General features: G+C 42.4%; 3 protein-coding genes across 3 annotated transcripts; 1 reads left to right on the top strand and 2 right to left on the bottom strand.

The window, feature by feature from the left end:
• Window positions 1-119: 119 nt before the first annotated feature.
• On the top strand, window positions 120-3,666 carry tmem125b (transmembrane protein 125b). The gene is made up of 2 exons (XM_066681955.1): window positions 120-832; window positions 1,814-3,666. Exon 2 carries the CDS (start codon window positions 1,820-1,822, stop codon window positions 2,441-2,443), a length of 624 nt encoding a protein of 207 aa, XP_066538052.1. The 5' UTR covers window positions 120-832; window positions 1,814-1,819; the 3' UTR covers window positions 2,444-3,666.
• Window positions 3,667-4,503: 837 nt separating this feature from the next.
• Window positions 4,504-7,456, bottom strand: LOC136707877 (uncharacterized). The gene is made up of 3 exons (XM_066682175.1): window positions 6,248-7,456; window positions 6,035-6,124; window positions 4,504-5,008 (listed from the first exon to the last, which is right to left on the bottom strand). Exons 1-3 carry the CDS (start codon window positions 6,369-6,371, stop codon window positions 4,605-4,607), a joined length of 618 nt encoding a protein of 205 aa, XP_066538272.1. The 5' UTR covers window positions 6,372-7,456; the 3' UTR covers window positions 4,504-4,604.
• A 1,810-nt stretch (window positions 7,457-9,266) lies between these two features.
• On the bottom strand, window positions 9,267-14,600 carry LOC136707536 (protein shisa-like-2A). Its single transcript, XM_066681668.1, has 3 exons — window positions 14,231-14,600; window positions 13,930-14,066; window positions 9,267-10,995 (listed from the first exon to the last, which is right to left on the bottom strand). Exons 1-3 carry the CDS (start codon window positions 14,410-14,412, stop codon window positions 10,826-10,828), a joined length of 489 nt encoding a protein of 162 aa, XP_066537765.1. The 5' UTR covers window positions 14,413-14,600; the 3' UTR covers window positions 9,267-10,825.
• Window positions 14,601-16,273: the final 1,673 nt, after the last annotated feature.

The raw sequence follows: 16,273 nt of genomic DNA, 5'->3' as shown, positions 1-16,273 counted from the left end.
GGGGGTAACAATGTATGCAGAGCAACAGATGGAACTACAGAATGCACCTAAATGATCAGTATGTTTTATTTTTCCACAGTGAAGTAGACGAATGATGTTATGAGATCAGAGGGAGTTTATTGTGAAAGTGCTGGTTCAGGGTGTGTGTTACAGTGAGTGAGGGTGGGCTATAGGGGTCTCAGCCCGTCTCTGTTGCTGGGTTTAGATCACGTGAATGACAGCATCCCCTGGGAGACAGAGGGGCCTTTATTCTGTCCAGCGTGACATCAGGGCCGATGTGTCCCTCTGCTCGTACTATTGTGTCTCCCACAATGCCCTGAAAGATCTCACTGCTGCTCCGCGGGCGAGCGTCTGCCCACCGCCTTTCTGAGCCCCCCAGTGCTGTCTGTGTGTGTGTGTGTGTGTGTGAGAGAGAGAGAGAGAGAGAGAGAGAGAGTGTGTGAGTTCAATGTTCACAGCTACACTATTCACTGCAGAGCAAATGAGACCTCTCCCACTGTTATTGTTCATTAGGGCCGAACAGGAGCACAACACCAAGGGTCCATCATCCATCGTCATGAGGGTTCGGCGCCAGCCACCGGTCAGCTGCCCCCATTACACACCGCTGACAGTGAGTGATAGCTGTGAAGAAAGAAAGGAGTAGGCGGTCAGACAGAGAGAGAGAGGTGTCACTGGACATATAAGCGCTCAAGGGCCAGAAGGAGAAGGTCATGGAGATGTTGTAGATGTTTGTGAAGCAGCTGATGCCCAGCGTAGGAGGAACTTCCCGCTGTCCCCTCACTGCCATTCTACTGGAACACTAATGGATCATCTAAAGAAGGAATGACGGAAGGTGAGCAAACTCTCAGAGCAAACGTCAGTACAGTAAACTCCGTGGCGTGGAGTCACAGAGTAACAGAGAGGGGTCTGGTTGTGATTGTGTTTAGAGAAATGTACCCTATTCATTTTACTGTACATTCCTTTAACTGAAGTTGTTTTTCCCCCAGTTTAATTATTTTATTATTTTCCATATTTTACTGGTACATTATTTTAATGTTGTATTTCTATGTATTTGTTTAGAATTATTGTTATTGTGACTATTTACATTATTTTCTTGCCCTATTTCTCATTGTCTGTGAGGAGTGTGGTGTGTTCTCCCTGTGTCCGCATTGGTTTTCTCCGGGTGCTCTGGTTTCCTCCCACAGTCCAAAAACACACGGTAGGTGGATTGGTGACTCAAAAGTGTCCATAGGTGCGTGTCGCCCTGTAAAGGACTGGTGCCCCCTCTAGGGTGATTTCCAGCCTTGTGCCCAGTGATTCCGGGTAGGTTCCGGACCCACCGCAGCCCTGAACTGGAAGAGGGTTACAGATAATGAGTGAATGAATGAATGTATGGAAATCAATTGGTGGTGGGGTGGGTATTCTTACCCTCCTCCAAAATATATAGTGCGGTTTCTGCAGACTCCAGAGTCGCAACCGCAGAGGTTCTATTCTCCCTATTACCAGTCAGTGGAGCATCACAAAATTTTGAAGCTGTCGTTAAATTATAAAACGACAGGTAAATAAAATAAGGTAAAAATATTAAGGAGTGTTCCTTTAAAGCACTCCAGACTTTAGTGGCTGTCTTGATTCTTGTGGTTCATCTGCTTGGCCACTGGAGGCCGCCTTGACTAATGCACTGGTCTGGATTTGGCATGCACAACCTCTAGTGGCTATGTAGGTGAACTACAATAACACAGACAAGCACTCAGGTGAAACTTCCTATTGCACCTTTAAGTTTCTCAAGAATGGATGTCTGAAAGACTTTGGCTTCTGATACCGTTACCTCCTGCAGGGTGAGATGCCTGGTGTGCAGCATGTGCCTGACCCCCTGCGGCTGTGGCGCCGGGACGTGGAGGAGCAGGTGGAGCTGTGGTGGTTTGGAGACCCGTGCGAGTCACTGCTCTGTTACGGCTGCTCTGTGGCGGTGGTTCTGGGGCTGGGGCTGGCAGGGGTCTTCCTGCTGTGGTCAGCAGGCTGGGTGGCTGGACACTCTGCGCTGTGGCGCCTGGCAGTGGGCTCCACACTGTGCGTCCTGGCGCTGGGCGTCCTGCTGAAACAGCTGCTGAGCTCGGCCGTGCAGGACATGGGATGCGTGCGGAGCCGGAGGAGGGTCCTGCAGCTCCGCAGCGGAGGGGCCGTAGACCCCCTGCTCCTACTGACCACTGGTCTGGCGCTCATGCTGTGTGGAGGAGCTCTGCTGCTGGACTCACTGCTCTCTGGGGCAGGGCTTCTTGCAGCTGGAGCTGCTCTGGTGCTGTCTGTGTCAGCGTATGGAGCCACGGTGTATATACGAGAAAGGAGGAGGAGGATGATGATGATGATGAGGATGAGGAGGAGAGGAAGAAGGTTGAGAGTGTACACAGTGACAGAAAGGACGCAGCCCTGGAGAGACTCCGCCTCTAGTCAAGCGAGTCTGATATGAGGGACGTGGAGAAGAGAACATGAAAATGGGAAGCACTGAAAAAGCACCCCCTTGTGGAACAGCCCCTAATTGTGAGTGTGTGGCACCATCTAGTGGAGAATGTGTAACCATGCATATGAATGAGTGAGTATGTGAGTGAGTGATTGAGTACAAACACCGATCAGCCACAACATTACGACAACTTTGTTTCTGCACTGTGTCCATTCTTTCAGCTCCACTGACCACACACACACAGAGCACTTTGTATTTGTACAATTAGACTGTAGTTCATCCATTGCTCTGCATACTTTGTTAGCCCCCTTTCATCCTGTTCTTCAGTGGATCAGACACAGCAGTGCTGCTGGAGTTTTTAAACCCCTCAGCATCACTACTGGGCCGAGAATTATCCACCGACCAAAAACATCCAGCCGACAGCGTCCTGTGTCACTGATGAAGGACTAGAGGACGACCAACACACACACAGAGATTTATGATGTGCTTCCACAAGTGGAAAGTAGTGCACTGCTGACAGAAAATGAATAAATTGATTGTTTCTAAAAGAGAAAAAGATGAAAGTGGGTTTGTGAAAAATTAAAGCATAAAAACGAGGGTGGAAAAAAAAAAGAATCACTTTCTTGACTGAAAATGAAAGAGCACCGCTCAATCAAGACAAGCCTTAAAAAAAGATAAATAAAAATATATATATTAGTGAATTGGTGAGAAACAAATGTTGCTGCTCAATCAAAATGTATGACATGCTTGGTATGTAGATAAACAAGTTATAAATCAGAACAGACATCTTAGAACTTGAATCTTTGGAACAGCATGTATATGTATGGGGGGGTGGGGGTCTACTTCCTCCCAGTTACACTAAATATATAATGATAAATCAAGCTTGTGAATTAAACAGTGTCAAGATATGGTTGATAAAACTAAGTCTTTTTCTACCTACTCCTTTTCCATAAGCCACAGCGTCCTCTAGTGGACAAGCTCAAGAACATCAACAAGTCTGTGCTTAAGAGAAGAGCAGAGCTGCAAAACCTCACACCAGTGTCTTCAGAGTGTCCTGTATGTTTTTATTCAAAATTTTAGATGTTGTTAGACTCAGTCTGACAGGTCACAGTGCCCTCTAGTGGACGCTATCTTTAAAATTTATAAGACCCCCCCCCCCATAGGGTGTAGGGAGCTATTTGGGACTCACCCACCTTCATTGCTCAAGTGAGAACACAAACACAAAGAGTATCTGTGGTACTGAATGTCATTTACATTGTGTGTTTTGTAAAATAAAATTTATACTACAATATTCTTCAGTCTTCTTTAGTTTATCTCTGTAGCATTTTAGGGCGGCACAGTGGCACAGCAGGTAGTGTCACAGTTCAAGTCCCGCTCCGGATGACTGTGAGGAGTGTGGTGTGTTCTCCCTGTGTCTGCATGGGTTTCCTCCGGGTTACTCCCACAGTCCAAAAACCACACATTTGTAGGTGGACTGGGTGACTCAAAAAAGTGAATGTGTGAGTGTGTTGCCCTGCGAAAGACTGGTGCCAACTCCAGGGTGTGTTCCCGCCTTGCGGCCAGTGATTCCAGGTAAGTTCCGGACCCACCGTGAACCAATTGTTTCAGTCAGTGAATGAACGAATGTAGCCCTTGTCCACATGCAGGCAGCTCATTTGGTATGGAGTTAATCTGTGTCATCATTAGCTAGAGATGTGGGAGATTGTGATGGTTCTGGACGGCTTTGCTGTGGACACAGGAACTAGAACCCAGCAGGAGAAGGCAGTCATGGAAGAGTGGGCGGTGAAGTTTGTCGTCACAGGTAAATAACGTGAGCGAGGAGGATTTAAAGAGCACGGAACATGTGAGAGGAGGAGTTTTGGGCAGGGTCCCTGGTAAAACCATTTCTTTAATGGCCCCCACTGTTCTCTGCAGGTTTGTTCTTCATCTAATGGAAGAGGAACATTTAGAGGCAAGAGACATGTCCTATAATCATTAACAGTCACTTTATTTCAAAGTCATTGTTGAAAAACACTGAAAATACAACAGTAACAAATGCTTTTAGTCTTTACATCACTCTATGTCCTATTTACGCAAGCAAGCAAACAACAGACTTGTAGGTTGTTGCTACAAACCCCTGCTCTTCAGTGACATGAGATGACATCAACTGAATTTCACTTTCCCCACCAGTTCATGCGATTGAGAAATGGATGTCCAGGTCATCGTCGCTGTCCTCATCCATGTCCACCTGATGCTCCTCCTCTTTTTCCACTCTCTCCTTGCCCCCAGCTGCGATGTAGTTGTCCTCGATGAAGCCGTCATCATCATCCTCCTCACAGCCCACAGTGTACACCCCCCTCTCCCTCATGCCGGGTTGGTGGACGTTGGCCGAGAGGCTCTCGGTGTGGCTGAACTGACTGACCGTGTCCCCCTCTGGAAGCAGAGCTTCGCTGTAGCCTCCGAAGAATCGCTGGACGATCCCAAACTTGACGACCAACATGATCATGAAGGCCACGCAAATGACGGACATCAGCAAGCCCAGGAGAATCGGCCACGTGTTGGAGGCTCGGACGTCTGACATTTTAGAGTTGGAACCTGAGATTAGGACGAGATGAAGAATGACAAGCTTAAATACATTTACTTATACAACAGTGATTTCTGATCAAAGGTTCTGTTCGGCAAATAGAACGCACCACACAACAGACTCGGACTGGCAACAGTCTCCAAATATATTTAAATACTGGGAGAGCTTTAAAGGGTTTAAAGAGGTTTAAAGGCAAGATAAAACAGGCATCACAATGTATTTTATTTTCACAATGTGAAACAGGACAAAGGGCAGCACGGTGGTGCAGCAGGTAGTGTCGTAGTCACACAGCTCCAGGGACTGTGTGGTTGGAGTCCTGCTCTGGGTGACTGTCTGAGGAGTGTGGTGTGTTCTCCCTGTGTCTGTGTGGATTTCCTCCGGGTGACTGGCTGTGAGGAGTGTGGTGTGTTCTCCCTGCGTCTGCGTGAGTTTCCTCCAGGTGTTCCGGTTTCCTCCCACGCTCCAAAAACCACACATTGGTAGGTGGATTGACTCAAAAGTGTCTGTAGGTGAGCTAGTGTGTGTTGCCCTGTGAAGGACTGGCACCCCCTCCAGGGTGTATTCCTGCCTGGCACCCAATGATTCCAGTAGGCTCTGGACACACCACGACTGGAGTGAACTGAACTGGATAAGGTTTACAGACAATGAATGAATGAAACAGGACAAATGGGCAGGAAGTGGGCCAGTATTTAACTAGAGAGTAAAAAGCCAGAGTCAGTGTTCTCGTTGACTGTTTGGGATAATGTTTGAGGCAGGAACATGTATGATATTACCAGTTAATTTAAATTTTCTACATCCACAGACATACGTGTACATCTTTATTTGCTGTAGATAGTTTTACAGGAAGAATTTTTCACTACTCTTTGGTTAATGTTTATGCAGAAGCCAGAATGTTCTATTTAAAAATAAACAAATAAATCTGTTCAACATGAACTGGGACAGGAACCAACATGAAAAACAAGTTCAACTTCCATTTCAGCTTGACTTTAAGGGCAATATTTTCTTTAAATCTGGTTCATACAGAAATAAGTTTGTACCATTTAGTGCTTTCTCAGGTTTCTCACTTAGGTCCTCTTCAATTAGATTTTTCTGTAGCCGTCCCCGGCTGCCTGCATTTTGCATCATTTCTGTCAAGGGCAGGAGCAAAGAACAGTAGATAGAGGACTCTTATGCAATTTCTGGATCAGTTCAATGAGTTTAAAATGTAAAAATATTTTTTCAAATGTAAAGCATAAAATTAGAGCACTAACCAGTGTCTTCTTGCAGCTCCTGGACGACTGACAAGCCTTCTGTCCATAGAGAAGCAGCGCGTCCACATGCAGCAATACAACACAGGCCCAGGACCAGCCAGCAACTTTTGCCTACATTTCCCATGATGCTCTGGATCACAGTAGTCTGGAGTGAGATTCTCCTGCTTTAAACACAAAGGAAAAACCTCCTTTTGATGATGTATCTTTTGAAAAGCTACACCTACTCTGGGGCAGAAACTTGAGGATGAACTACAATCTATTTGCAAACGTTTGTAGACGCCTACCTTTTGGTGAATTCTCTTGTGGACAGATATAGTCTCTATAAAAACAAAACAAATGGTATACTACACAAGACTAAAGATTAGCGTTGGCTGGTTTGTGGAGCAGTGTGAACAAGAAGTAATCAATAAACATCAGCCCCTGACTTCACTAATGTTTACAGCAATGTTCCAACATTTGGTGTAAAAGCTTCTCAGGAAGATTAGAGAGTGTTACTGCAGTAAAAGGAGGAGAATCTCCAGATCAACAGCCTTCGTTAAAGAACAAATGTTGGATGAGTGTCCATAACCATTTTAAAGTGATCTCAGTACATTTCCTTTAGGAAACTCGCCCAGTTAGGAAATCAAAGACGGATACGACTGAAAATGACACGATTCATCACCTTTTAATACAAATAAAATTACACAAACAATTTCAATACCAATTTATAGGCTGGAAATGAAATAACATCCTAATTTAAAAGTAATAAATCGTTATACACTATCTCATTTAGTTCTAGAGATTGGTTTAATGTGTCTCACGAAATTCTCCTAAACAGAAGTATCACAGGTAATTATCTTATCTTAAATGACTGACACAACTGTTACTAACTGCAAACAGATGTAAAGTGAATATTTCTTAAGTTGTAATGAGCCCAAATGTTTCCATCTCATCATCCACTAAAAACCTGCCATAGCTCCTTCACGGCAGTCACATGACTCATGTGAGCAACAACACAAAATGTTAGTTAACATTTACACTCCATTACACAGGCTGCGATACGTTTGTTAAATACCACAAATCAAGTACTTACCAAAAGACCAGAATCCTGAAGACGCCAGCCAGAGACCTCAGTGTAAAAGAGTGTAGAGTTTACACAGCGCAGGGTTGTAGAAATTGGGCTGCTATAGAAATCACTTGAGCAAAGGTTGAAGGAGGAGTAGCACACAGCAGGGGGAAATAGTTGATAAATAACTTATATAACTGTCTAAATTGTCTGTGTAAGAGGCAGAGCATTGAGCATTCTTAGCACATTCCTTGGATCACAAGATTATAAAAACAGTATTATACAGGCCACTATGATGCTTTATGAGACTCGATTGTGGTCAGACAAGTGTCATTAAACCTGGTCAGTATTCCTGATCTGATCCAGAAGAAGGTGGTTTATATATATATATATATATATATATATATATATATATATATATAAATATATATATATATATATATATATATATATATATATATATATATATATATATAAACAAATGTACACACTGACCTGGTTCTAATGAAAGTGCTAAACAAAAGCAAAGCATAGACCAGTGATTTTATTTTTAACTTAAATTGAAAAAGAATATAGAAGACCTAGCAGTCAGGAGACGTGAGAATGGCAGTGGAAAACTGCTGCTGATGACCAAAACATCTCCAGAGCCACAACTCGTATCACTGGAAAAACTGTCACTGAATTCACCTGCAACCTCAGGAGCACAGACAACACATCGTTTACACAAAAAAATGACAGCACTGTTATAAAACCTGCCCAGCTGTGACCAGCACCACTACAATTTCAACAGAACTGGCAACAGTCCAGAAAGGTTTAGAGGGAAAAACAAGCAATATAATATAAAAGGAATAATAACACATTTTGGAAAATGGTTTTTGAATAAAGTAAACACAAACAACATGCTGACAAAAGGCCACTGAAGAGCTTAAGTAGGGGTAGTAGGTTTGTATGTAGCTGAAGTGTAACTTGTCTGTAAAGAGCCCTTTTAGAAATGCAGTTAGCCCTCTGTCGAGTTTGGAGACAGTTCCACCTTCGAGATCCAAAATATCCTCGTCTCAATTCATGCTTTTGTCGCTACTCCAGGCTCAACTTTTCAAAATGTAACTTTTGGTGGTGGGTTGGGAATATTTTTCATTTATAAATTTATAGAAATGTTGTGGTGATCTCGGTTCTTAGCCTCAGCCACACAAACTGTCCATTTGATCAGCTTCAATGACCCTACAGTACAACATCAACAATTACAAACTGTTGTCCATATGTTCCTCTGCATACTTTATTAGTCCCCTTTCCCCTTCTTTTCAGTTGGTGAGGACCTACACAGGACCCCCACAAAGCTGATATTATTGGGATGGTTGGTCATTTTCAGTGCTGTGGTGACACTGACGTGGTTGTGTGTTGTGCTGGTGTGAGTGAATCAGACAGCAGTGCTGCTGGAGTATTTAAACCCCTCAGTGTATGAACCGAGAACAGTCTACGACTAAAAACATCCAGCCGACAGCGTCCTGTGTCACTGATGAAAGACTAGAGGACGACCAACACACACTGTGCAGCAACAGATGAGCTACTGTCTCTGACTTTACATCGACAAGGTGGACCAACGAGGGAGGAGTGTCTCAGAGTGGACAGAGAATAGACACAGGATTTGTAAAATGAATCTTCTCAACACAAAAAAAAAAAATGACGAGTGTAAAATACGGCTTCAGTAATCTGGCTCTCATACTTTAAAGCCTTGAACTCCTGGCAGCTTTAAATGCCATTTAACAAAAAGACTTGAAAAACCAAAAGATTGTGTCACTCGAGTTTTTCTCACAAATGCGTCTGTTTTCTGAAACTCACAGAAGTGGAACAAAGCAGCAGATTCAGTTTTGAATTCCTGATTATATACACCATGGTGACATTTCTGAATATCTGTGCTGAAAACCCAGCATGAGAATATAATGGAGAATGCAATTTTATGCGATTTTTTTTCTCTGTAGCTCTTGCTTTTATTTCTCTAAGGGCTTTTCAAAAGCCCCATGATTGTGGAGGCACTTCAGATACATTAAATACAGAAAAACAAAATTTAGCATGCTTGTTTCAGAGTGATTACACTCTCATCACTTACAACATGATTAATGTTCATGAACAGCCATGGCAGATCTTTCAGAGCCAGAAATCTGAAGATGCTTTACCTTACTTTGTTTCTCTTAAGCAACACATTAAGCAATACTTAAGAATTAGGAGAAAACACAGCACACGTTTAAAACATTCTCCCGTCATGGGTGTGAGCTACAGCTGTGATGTGTGCTCTTCAGAACAACAGCTTTTACTCATGTGTGACTGATATGGAGCTTTACACAGCAAGAGTATAAATCAGTGACAATAACACAGATGTTAGAAACGCTGTATTTAAGCATCATGAGGTATCTCTGGAGTCTGTGTGAGATGATGACGATTCCTTCAAAGGGTCAATCAGTGCAGACATCAACCCAGTGCCAGAAATCAAATGAAAATATCAGCTTTCAGAGGGGAAACAGGAATGAAGTTAATCCAAGTTCAAGATGATAGTCTACTTTTAGATCATCACCATAAAGAGCCAGAACCTTTCTTCAATCAAATTCAAGCTTCTGATACAGCATTTAAACACAGTTGAAGTTGCAAAATGTACCCACACTGAAGCAAGATGAAGGGAAGTCCTTAACATATTAGTCTCAAAAGGACAATAAAAAGAACAATCTTGTAGTTCTGACAGCAGGGCTCAATTGAAGTCATGAACTTAGTCACAAATCTGCTGTTCTCCAATCAGAACCACACGGTTTAGTCTGCTCATGCCTTACTGAGCAGCCACATTCGTTTACTTAAAGTGCAACTTAGCTGACCTTTCTTCACAGAGAGATGCCATCTCATAAGCCAAACTGCACAGCGCAACATCATGTTTGATATGAACTGGATTAATTGCAAGTGGATGTGTACAATCAGGGGAAATGACATTAGTATATGGTCACGTCAAAACGAATCATGACATCGACTACAAGAGAAAAAGCAATTTGCAAAAAATGTATATAGACATTGTATGAGAAGTATAACTACATCTAATGTTTTATTTTAATTTGGTTTGTTTTTTCTTTGATTAATATAAGTTTATACATTTGATTTGGCAGACAATTGAAAAGGTAGTCTCTAGTGTGTATTCATTGTTTGAACTTAGTTTATCCTCCAAAGATGCGTGTAATAGTTGATAAGTAGACTTTGATGATCTTGACTTTAGCTTGGGTTCTAATCCACAAAATGCCAGGCAGTAAAAATCCTGCTGAAATAACCCGAAGCATGATGGGAGTCTTTCTAATTAGCTTTAAGGCCAAGTACAGCCATGGATGGATGGATTTCTTCTGTTTTCATGACTAATCCTCTGCTGCAGGTCAAATGCCGGAAAAATTCATGTTACAGGCACTGAATGGATTTATCTTTATCCAGGCCATAATCCCTCAGTATGTTGAGACAACAAGGAGAGATGTGTACAACCTGAGAAGCTGAAAAAGGAACCGAAAGACCTTCTATGGAGGACCTTCAGGGTTCATCCTGCTGACAGTAGCAACAAAGCAGCGCTGGAAGAGGCGCTCGGGTTCGGCCGGCTGGTTCACGCAGTCCAGTTTACTGTTGGGGAAGTGCTTACGGAAACCCTGAGGTCCAGTGGCATGGCTGGGCTCAGGACTTGGGTCTGGTTCTGCATCAGGGGAGAGAAAGAAAAAAAAAATTATATATATATATATATATATATATATATATATATATATATATATATATATATATATATATATATATATAAACATTGTAAAAACAAATTAGAAAAAGCAAGTCATTCTTCAAATCCCCTCCCTGCAGGTGGCAACCAGTGTCTCCTTGTGACACTTTTTAGCGGCTTTCTCGTTAACAGCTATTAGCATCACTTGTTAAAAGCACTCTGCAGTATTCACATGTGCAGCACTCTCTCTAAATCAACACTATTTATTTAAAATTCTGCAAGCTCCAGTTGCTAAAATGTTCACCCTGCAAAGGTCCCAACCTCAATTTCCGCTTCGTCTCCTAGTAGTGCTACACATTGCTGTTCTTTGGAACCTGTAAGACCTACTGGTTTAGAATCGCATGCAGGAAGAATGACCAAGCAGTTTGTACAACTTCAAATGTCCTAAAGCTCAGGTCCCCCTTGTTCTCTTTTAGTGAAATGACCATGCTGTTCTCACTCTCATGTCCCTCTAGCTCTCTCTAGTGAATTGGAAATGCAGCATAAACAATCAATTTGCTTGACTAGACTTATTGCTTTAATAAGTGGATAAAATGTGGTGTAAAAACCTGACATTTAAATTTTTACTTCTATCTTTGCCACAGCACTTGCTAGCTTCAGGGAAGAAAAAAATAATAATAATAATAATAAGTTTGTTCCCTTTCTCCTCTTCTATGAAGACTGAGGATTTAATGGCAGTCAATAGTCCAAATGAGTTCAGGTACTGATGCTGGATAAGGCATTCTGACAATCTGAATCATCCCAAAGGTATTGGATGGAGCTCCATCACTCCAGAGATGCAGGTCCACTACTACACACCCCAGTGATGGAGGTCTTTGGTGCTTTATGACTAACGTTTACGATTCAGACATGGCATTCACAGAAAGTACTCCTGAAAATGTTGAACCCTCACAGCTACATTGTATTTTGATGCATGTGACTCATCTGGGGACTATTCATCTTACTTTGAATGTAGTCATATGTAGGGCTATATACATACAACAAAAGGTTGTGCCAGTTATGCAACATTTCTTTGACAGAAGCTTAGCCTATCTGATCACATGAAAAGAAAACAACACGGGCTACATTCATGTCTGAGCATCAATTGGGGAAACGTGAGGTCTATGAGCTCATAATCAAATGAACAATGGTGAACAGTGTTAGTCAGAGCTCCATTTAAAGCCAGTGAAATGTTCGCAAATGTGTGTGTCTGGTTTTGTAACAGAAGCAAGGTTTTGCATACAAAAATCCACACATTGTCTACTCCTCTTTGAACCTCTTATGTTCAGTAGTGTTTCACTAATCCATTTGAGTCGACTGGCGCTTGGCGACGACCCAATCGACTGCAGAGAAGCTCATATAGAGATACAATGGTTGGTAGACACCTCTTTGAATGACTAATTTCAGCATCTTTAAGACATTTCAGATACAAGCCATCAATTGTGTGCACAGCTGCTACTATCTCTATAGAAACACATTGCTAAAAGAATGGGATGATGTGAAATTTGGGATAGCAGAATACCATCAAATATTCCATTCTCTCTAGAAGAAAGAGTAGAGAGAGATCATATTAATCACAATAAGTACATTTGAGCTCAAGTTGGTGTTTGCACATATTGAGCCAGAGAGTGTACACTCAGGCTTTTAGTGCCAACTTCAAGACTTCCAATTCTTCTTTTAAGTTTGAATAAGTGAGCCTCATGAGTGGCATTCTTTAGTGGATTACTGTATGACACCAGAGAGATGCTGGGATGTTTGGAGGATTTGCATGGCAATATAAAACCCCTAGTTCTTTTGCTGCATTTTGAAAATACATACTTAAGCACAATGCAGCATTCAGATAAAACAAGGAAACACAAAGACTGTGCTGTTTACTTTCTTCAAAGCGGCCTCTTCCCTGCATGTCTCTATATACATGTTGTGAATGATGAATCTCTAAACAAAACTAGGCTGTGATTCTCAGGAGGACCTGAATGGTCAAGTTTCCCCTAATCAGATCAAGCCCTGAGCTGTAAAGTACAATTTATGCCCACTTGGTTACAATGAAAAATAAAAACATAAGTCTGGCCAACTTGGCATTCAAAGTCAGTTTTCTGAATATTTACTTTGCAATCCCCCTCCAGTCATTGATGAAACATGCTCCACTCTGCTCAGAGTTACAGCTGTAGAAGGTGTTTCCAAGAATGTAATAAAATGCTACACATTCCCATTATTCAGTACACGAAAATCTATAAATATGCAATTAGTCCCTGCCTATCTCCATCCACTCAATCGTCAGTCACCCAAAGCTCAAAAGCCCAGCCGTGCAAATTAACAGGATAGGTTCCTTAGGTGTGTAAGGTATGAAACCCTGTTTGTGTGAATCCGTATTTTGGAGATTGTTTGAAACACTGCAGTTTCAAAGCAGAAATACTCAGACGTGATGCTGACTGTTCATTCCACTCAGGACACACATGTGCGTATTAATAAAACCATACACACAGATTAACAAGGACAAACATTGTGTTTGTGACATGTGTTCTTGTATACAAAGGGAGATAATAGAAGGAGACAGACAGGAGGATGGAGAGACAATAAAGGATGAGGGGTTTAAACAAGGGTGAAAGAATAGGCAATGGAAGACTGGAGACAGGGTGGGAGAGGCAAAAAAAAAACGAAGGAAAAAAGAAGGAAGCTGAGACAAGGTGAGACAGAGACAGATTTGGAGGCAAACAGGAGGCTGGAGAGAAAGGCAGACAGTGAAAGAAGTGACAGACAGAAGGAGGTGGATGGGTGAATGAGGGATGGAGAAGTTAAAGACAAGAAAGAGAGGGATACAAGAGAAAGAGTGTAAGAGGTAGGAAGAGACAAATGTTCCAGTGGTAGTGTTTAACTGACCTGGAGCACTGAGGGGAAGTCCACTATCCATTCGGCTGGGCTTGGTGGCGATGAAGAGATAACACAGAACACACACAGTGACCAGGAACGCCAGCAGAACAACGGCAGCGATAGACAGACCCACCAGAGCCCCGACGCTGAGAGAGAGAGAGAGAGAGACTAAAGAAAACCTCAGCATTAAAACAGATACCGAGATATAAGACAATACTCAGTTGCAGTATGGCCAACTTATTAAAAAGTAATAACTCAAAGGGAGAGCTTCATTTAGGACTTTATGAGCTCCACAGACTCAATAACTCACCTCAGCCACCACATGTATCCATAGTCGTAGGGGAAAAAGCTGTTAGGGTCGTCGCAGCAGTATTTAATGTCATTGAATCCGCAGCAGAACTCAGCGCGCTGGTCCCCACCGGGTTTGGGGCAGGTGAAGCCGCTGACTAACGCTTTTTCCGGGCTGAAGTAACCAGTGCACACCGCGCTCATAACTCACCCATAAATTGGCTTCTCATCGCCGTCACATGCACAGCCAACACCCCCGGAGTTCCAGAAGACTTCAGTGCTCTGGTTTCGAGACGAAATATTGAGTGCTCATTCCCATTTATCCTTCTATAGCCATTATATAGCATTTCTCGTCGTTACCGCAACTGGCTAATATCCACCTACCTCTCAGGCAAATTCAAACGGTCCGGTACTCCACGTTGGCGCTCTCTTTTATATGACCGTGTGAGACCACGCCCACTGGTGGGAGTCAACCACGCCCCAGACCAAGCATCGTTTTGGGATCTCCTGTTTATAAGTGACATCCTTCCCACGCTTTTTAAAGTCGTTCTCACGCATTAATATGTAAACAGTGCATGCAGCCACTTAATCATTACTGAACTGAGGTCGGTGGATTAGATCTGAACTCCAATTTCAGTTTCAGTGCCCCACAGTCCATTTAAACCATCATATGGCAATGACTGGTATCAAGCATTGTGACTCCAAGCTCATATACTGATGCTTCAGAGCTTCTCTTGGGACTGTGCTTTTGTATGCAATAGGTAAAGCAAAATAACAGTTTACTTCTTATAAAGGGCGGCAACAAACTTTTGGAAACAGGTTTAATTTTCTTCATATTTGTACTCTGTTTATGCCAAATCTATCCTTTCCAGAGCCAGGCAGATTTGTATAGAGAAGAGAAAATAACAGCAAAAAAGTCACCGAAAGCTCTTGGTGTTCCTGGAGCAGTTCCCAGAAGCAGAAGGTTTACTTTGTCCTCAGGTATTTTCCCAGAGGTAGGCCAAAGTTTGCTTTTACTTTGAACTTTATGTGGAGACATTTTACACAAGCTTCAGGATTATAAACTTTGCAGATCTTTGTCTAGTGATTTTCAGCCTAGTGCTGAATCTGGGTGATGAACTGAATACAGAATAGCCCTGTGTATTCACTAGTGCGTGTGTAGTATTAATTCTGAGTATACTACAATACAGTCAGTACAGATGTGAGACCCAGATGCATTCAGAGATGCATCTTTGGTCAGGTCTCGGAGGCGGCCAGTCCACCATACTGAGAAACATCAACAGGTTCTTTGTTTGATTTCTTCTTCTGTGTCTATTTCCTTTTCTCTGTGTTGGCCTCTGGCCAGCTCAGCTGCATGTCTGATCTGCAGCCTCAAGGCATCCTCTCACAATGGAAAGAGGGACACAAACACCTGGATTGGAGAAAGTTTTGGTGTGACACTGTTGGGGTGTTGTAAGGAGTCCCACTTTCTTTTGAATTTCAGTTTTGGAAACTGAATTATTTTTTCCACATTTTCATTGAGCATGTTTGGATTTCCTTATATCTTACACCTTCATCTCTTGAAAATTGTCCTGATAATCTACCTAATGCCCAGTGGCCTCACCAAAACCAAAAGGTGGGTCACACCATTCTAATGCCTTCAAGACAGGGATGTAAGAACAGACTTATTAACAGAAAATAGTGCTGTTTTCTTCACAATATCCATCATCATACATAGTCAACAATCTCAGCCAGTATCTCTCCAACAGAAATTTAATAATGCAAGCTTTTAGATATGATGAAAGATAGAGATCAGAGGTAAATATGAAAGTAATCAGAGACTCCTGGAATATGCCTGGCCCTGATATGTGCCATTTCCATTACAAAGCAGAGTCCTCTGATATGTTTTGCTAGTTGGGCTTTCTGAGAACTTGGCTGATTGCCTAGTTCTAGGTACTCCAAAGCGCACCATGTCCAAATAATTAGTGTTCATGTAATTCATGTTGGTACTCAGCTACATTAAAGAAACACTGTAATATTTATCCTTAAAATGTCAAAATCATTGTAATGATCCACTGACCTGTAA

The sequence above is a fragment of the Hoplias malabaricus genome, chromosome 9 (assembly GCF_029633855.1).
Source record: "Hoplias malabaricus isolate fHopMal1 chromosome 9, fHopMal1.hap1, whole genome shotgun sequence".
NCBI classification, from domain to species: Eukaryota; Metazoa; Chordata; class Actinopteri; order Characiformes; family Erythrinidae; genus Hoplias; species Hoplias malabaricus.
The sequence above is the reverse complement of the archived record's forward strand: the minus strand, read 5'-3'. Positions and strand labels throughout refer to the sequence as shown.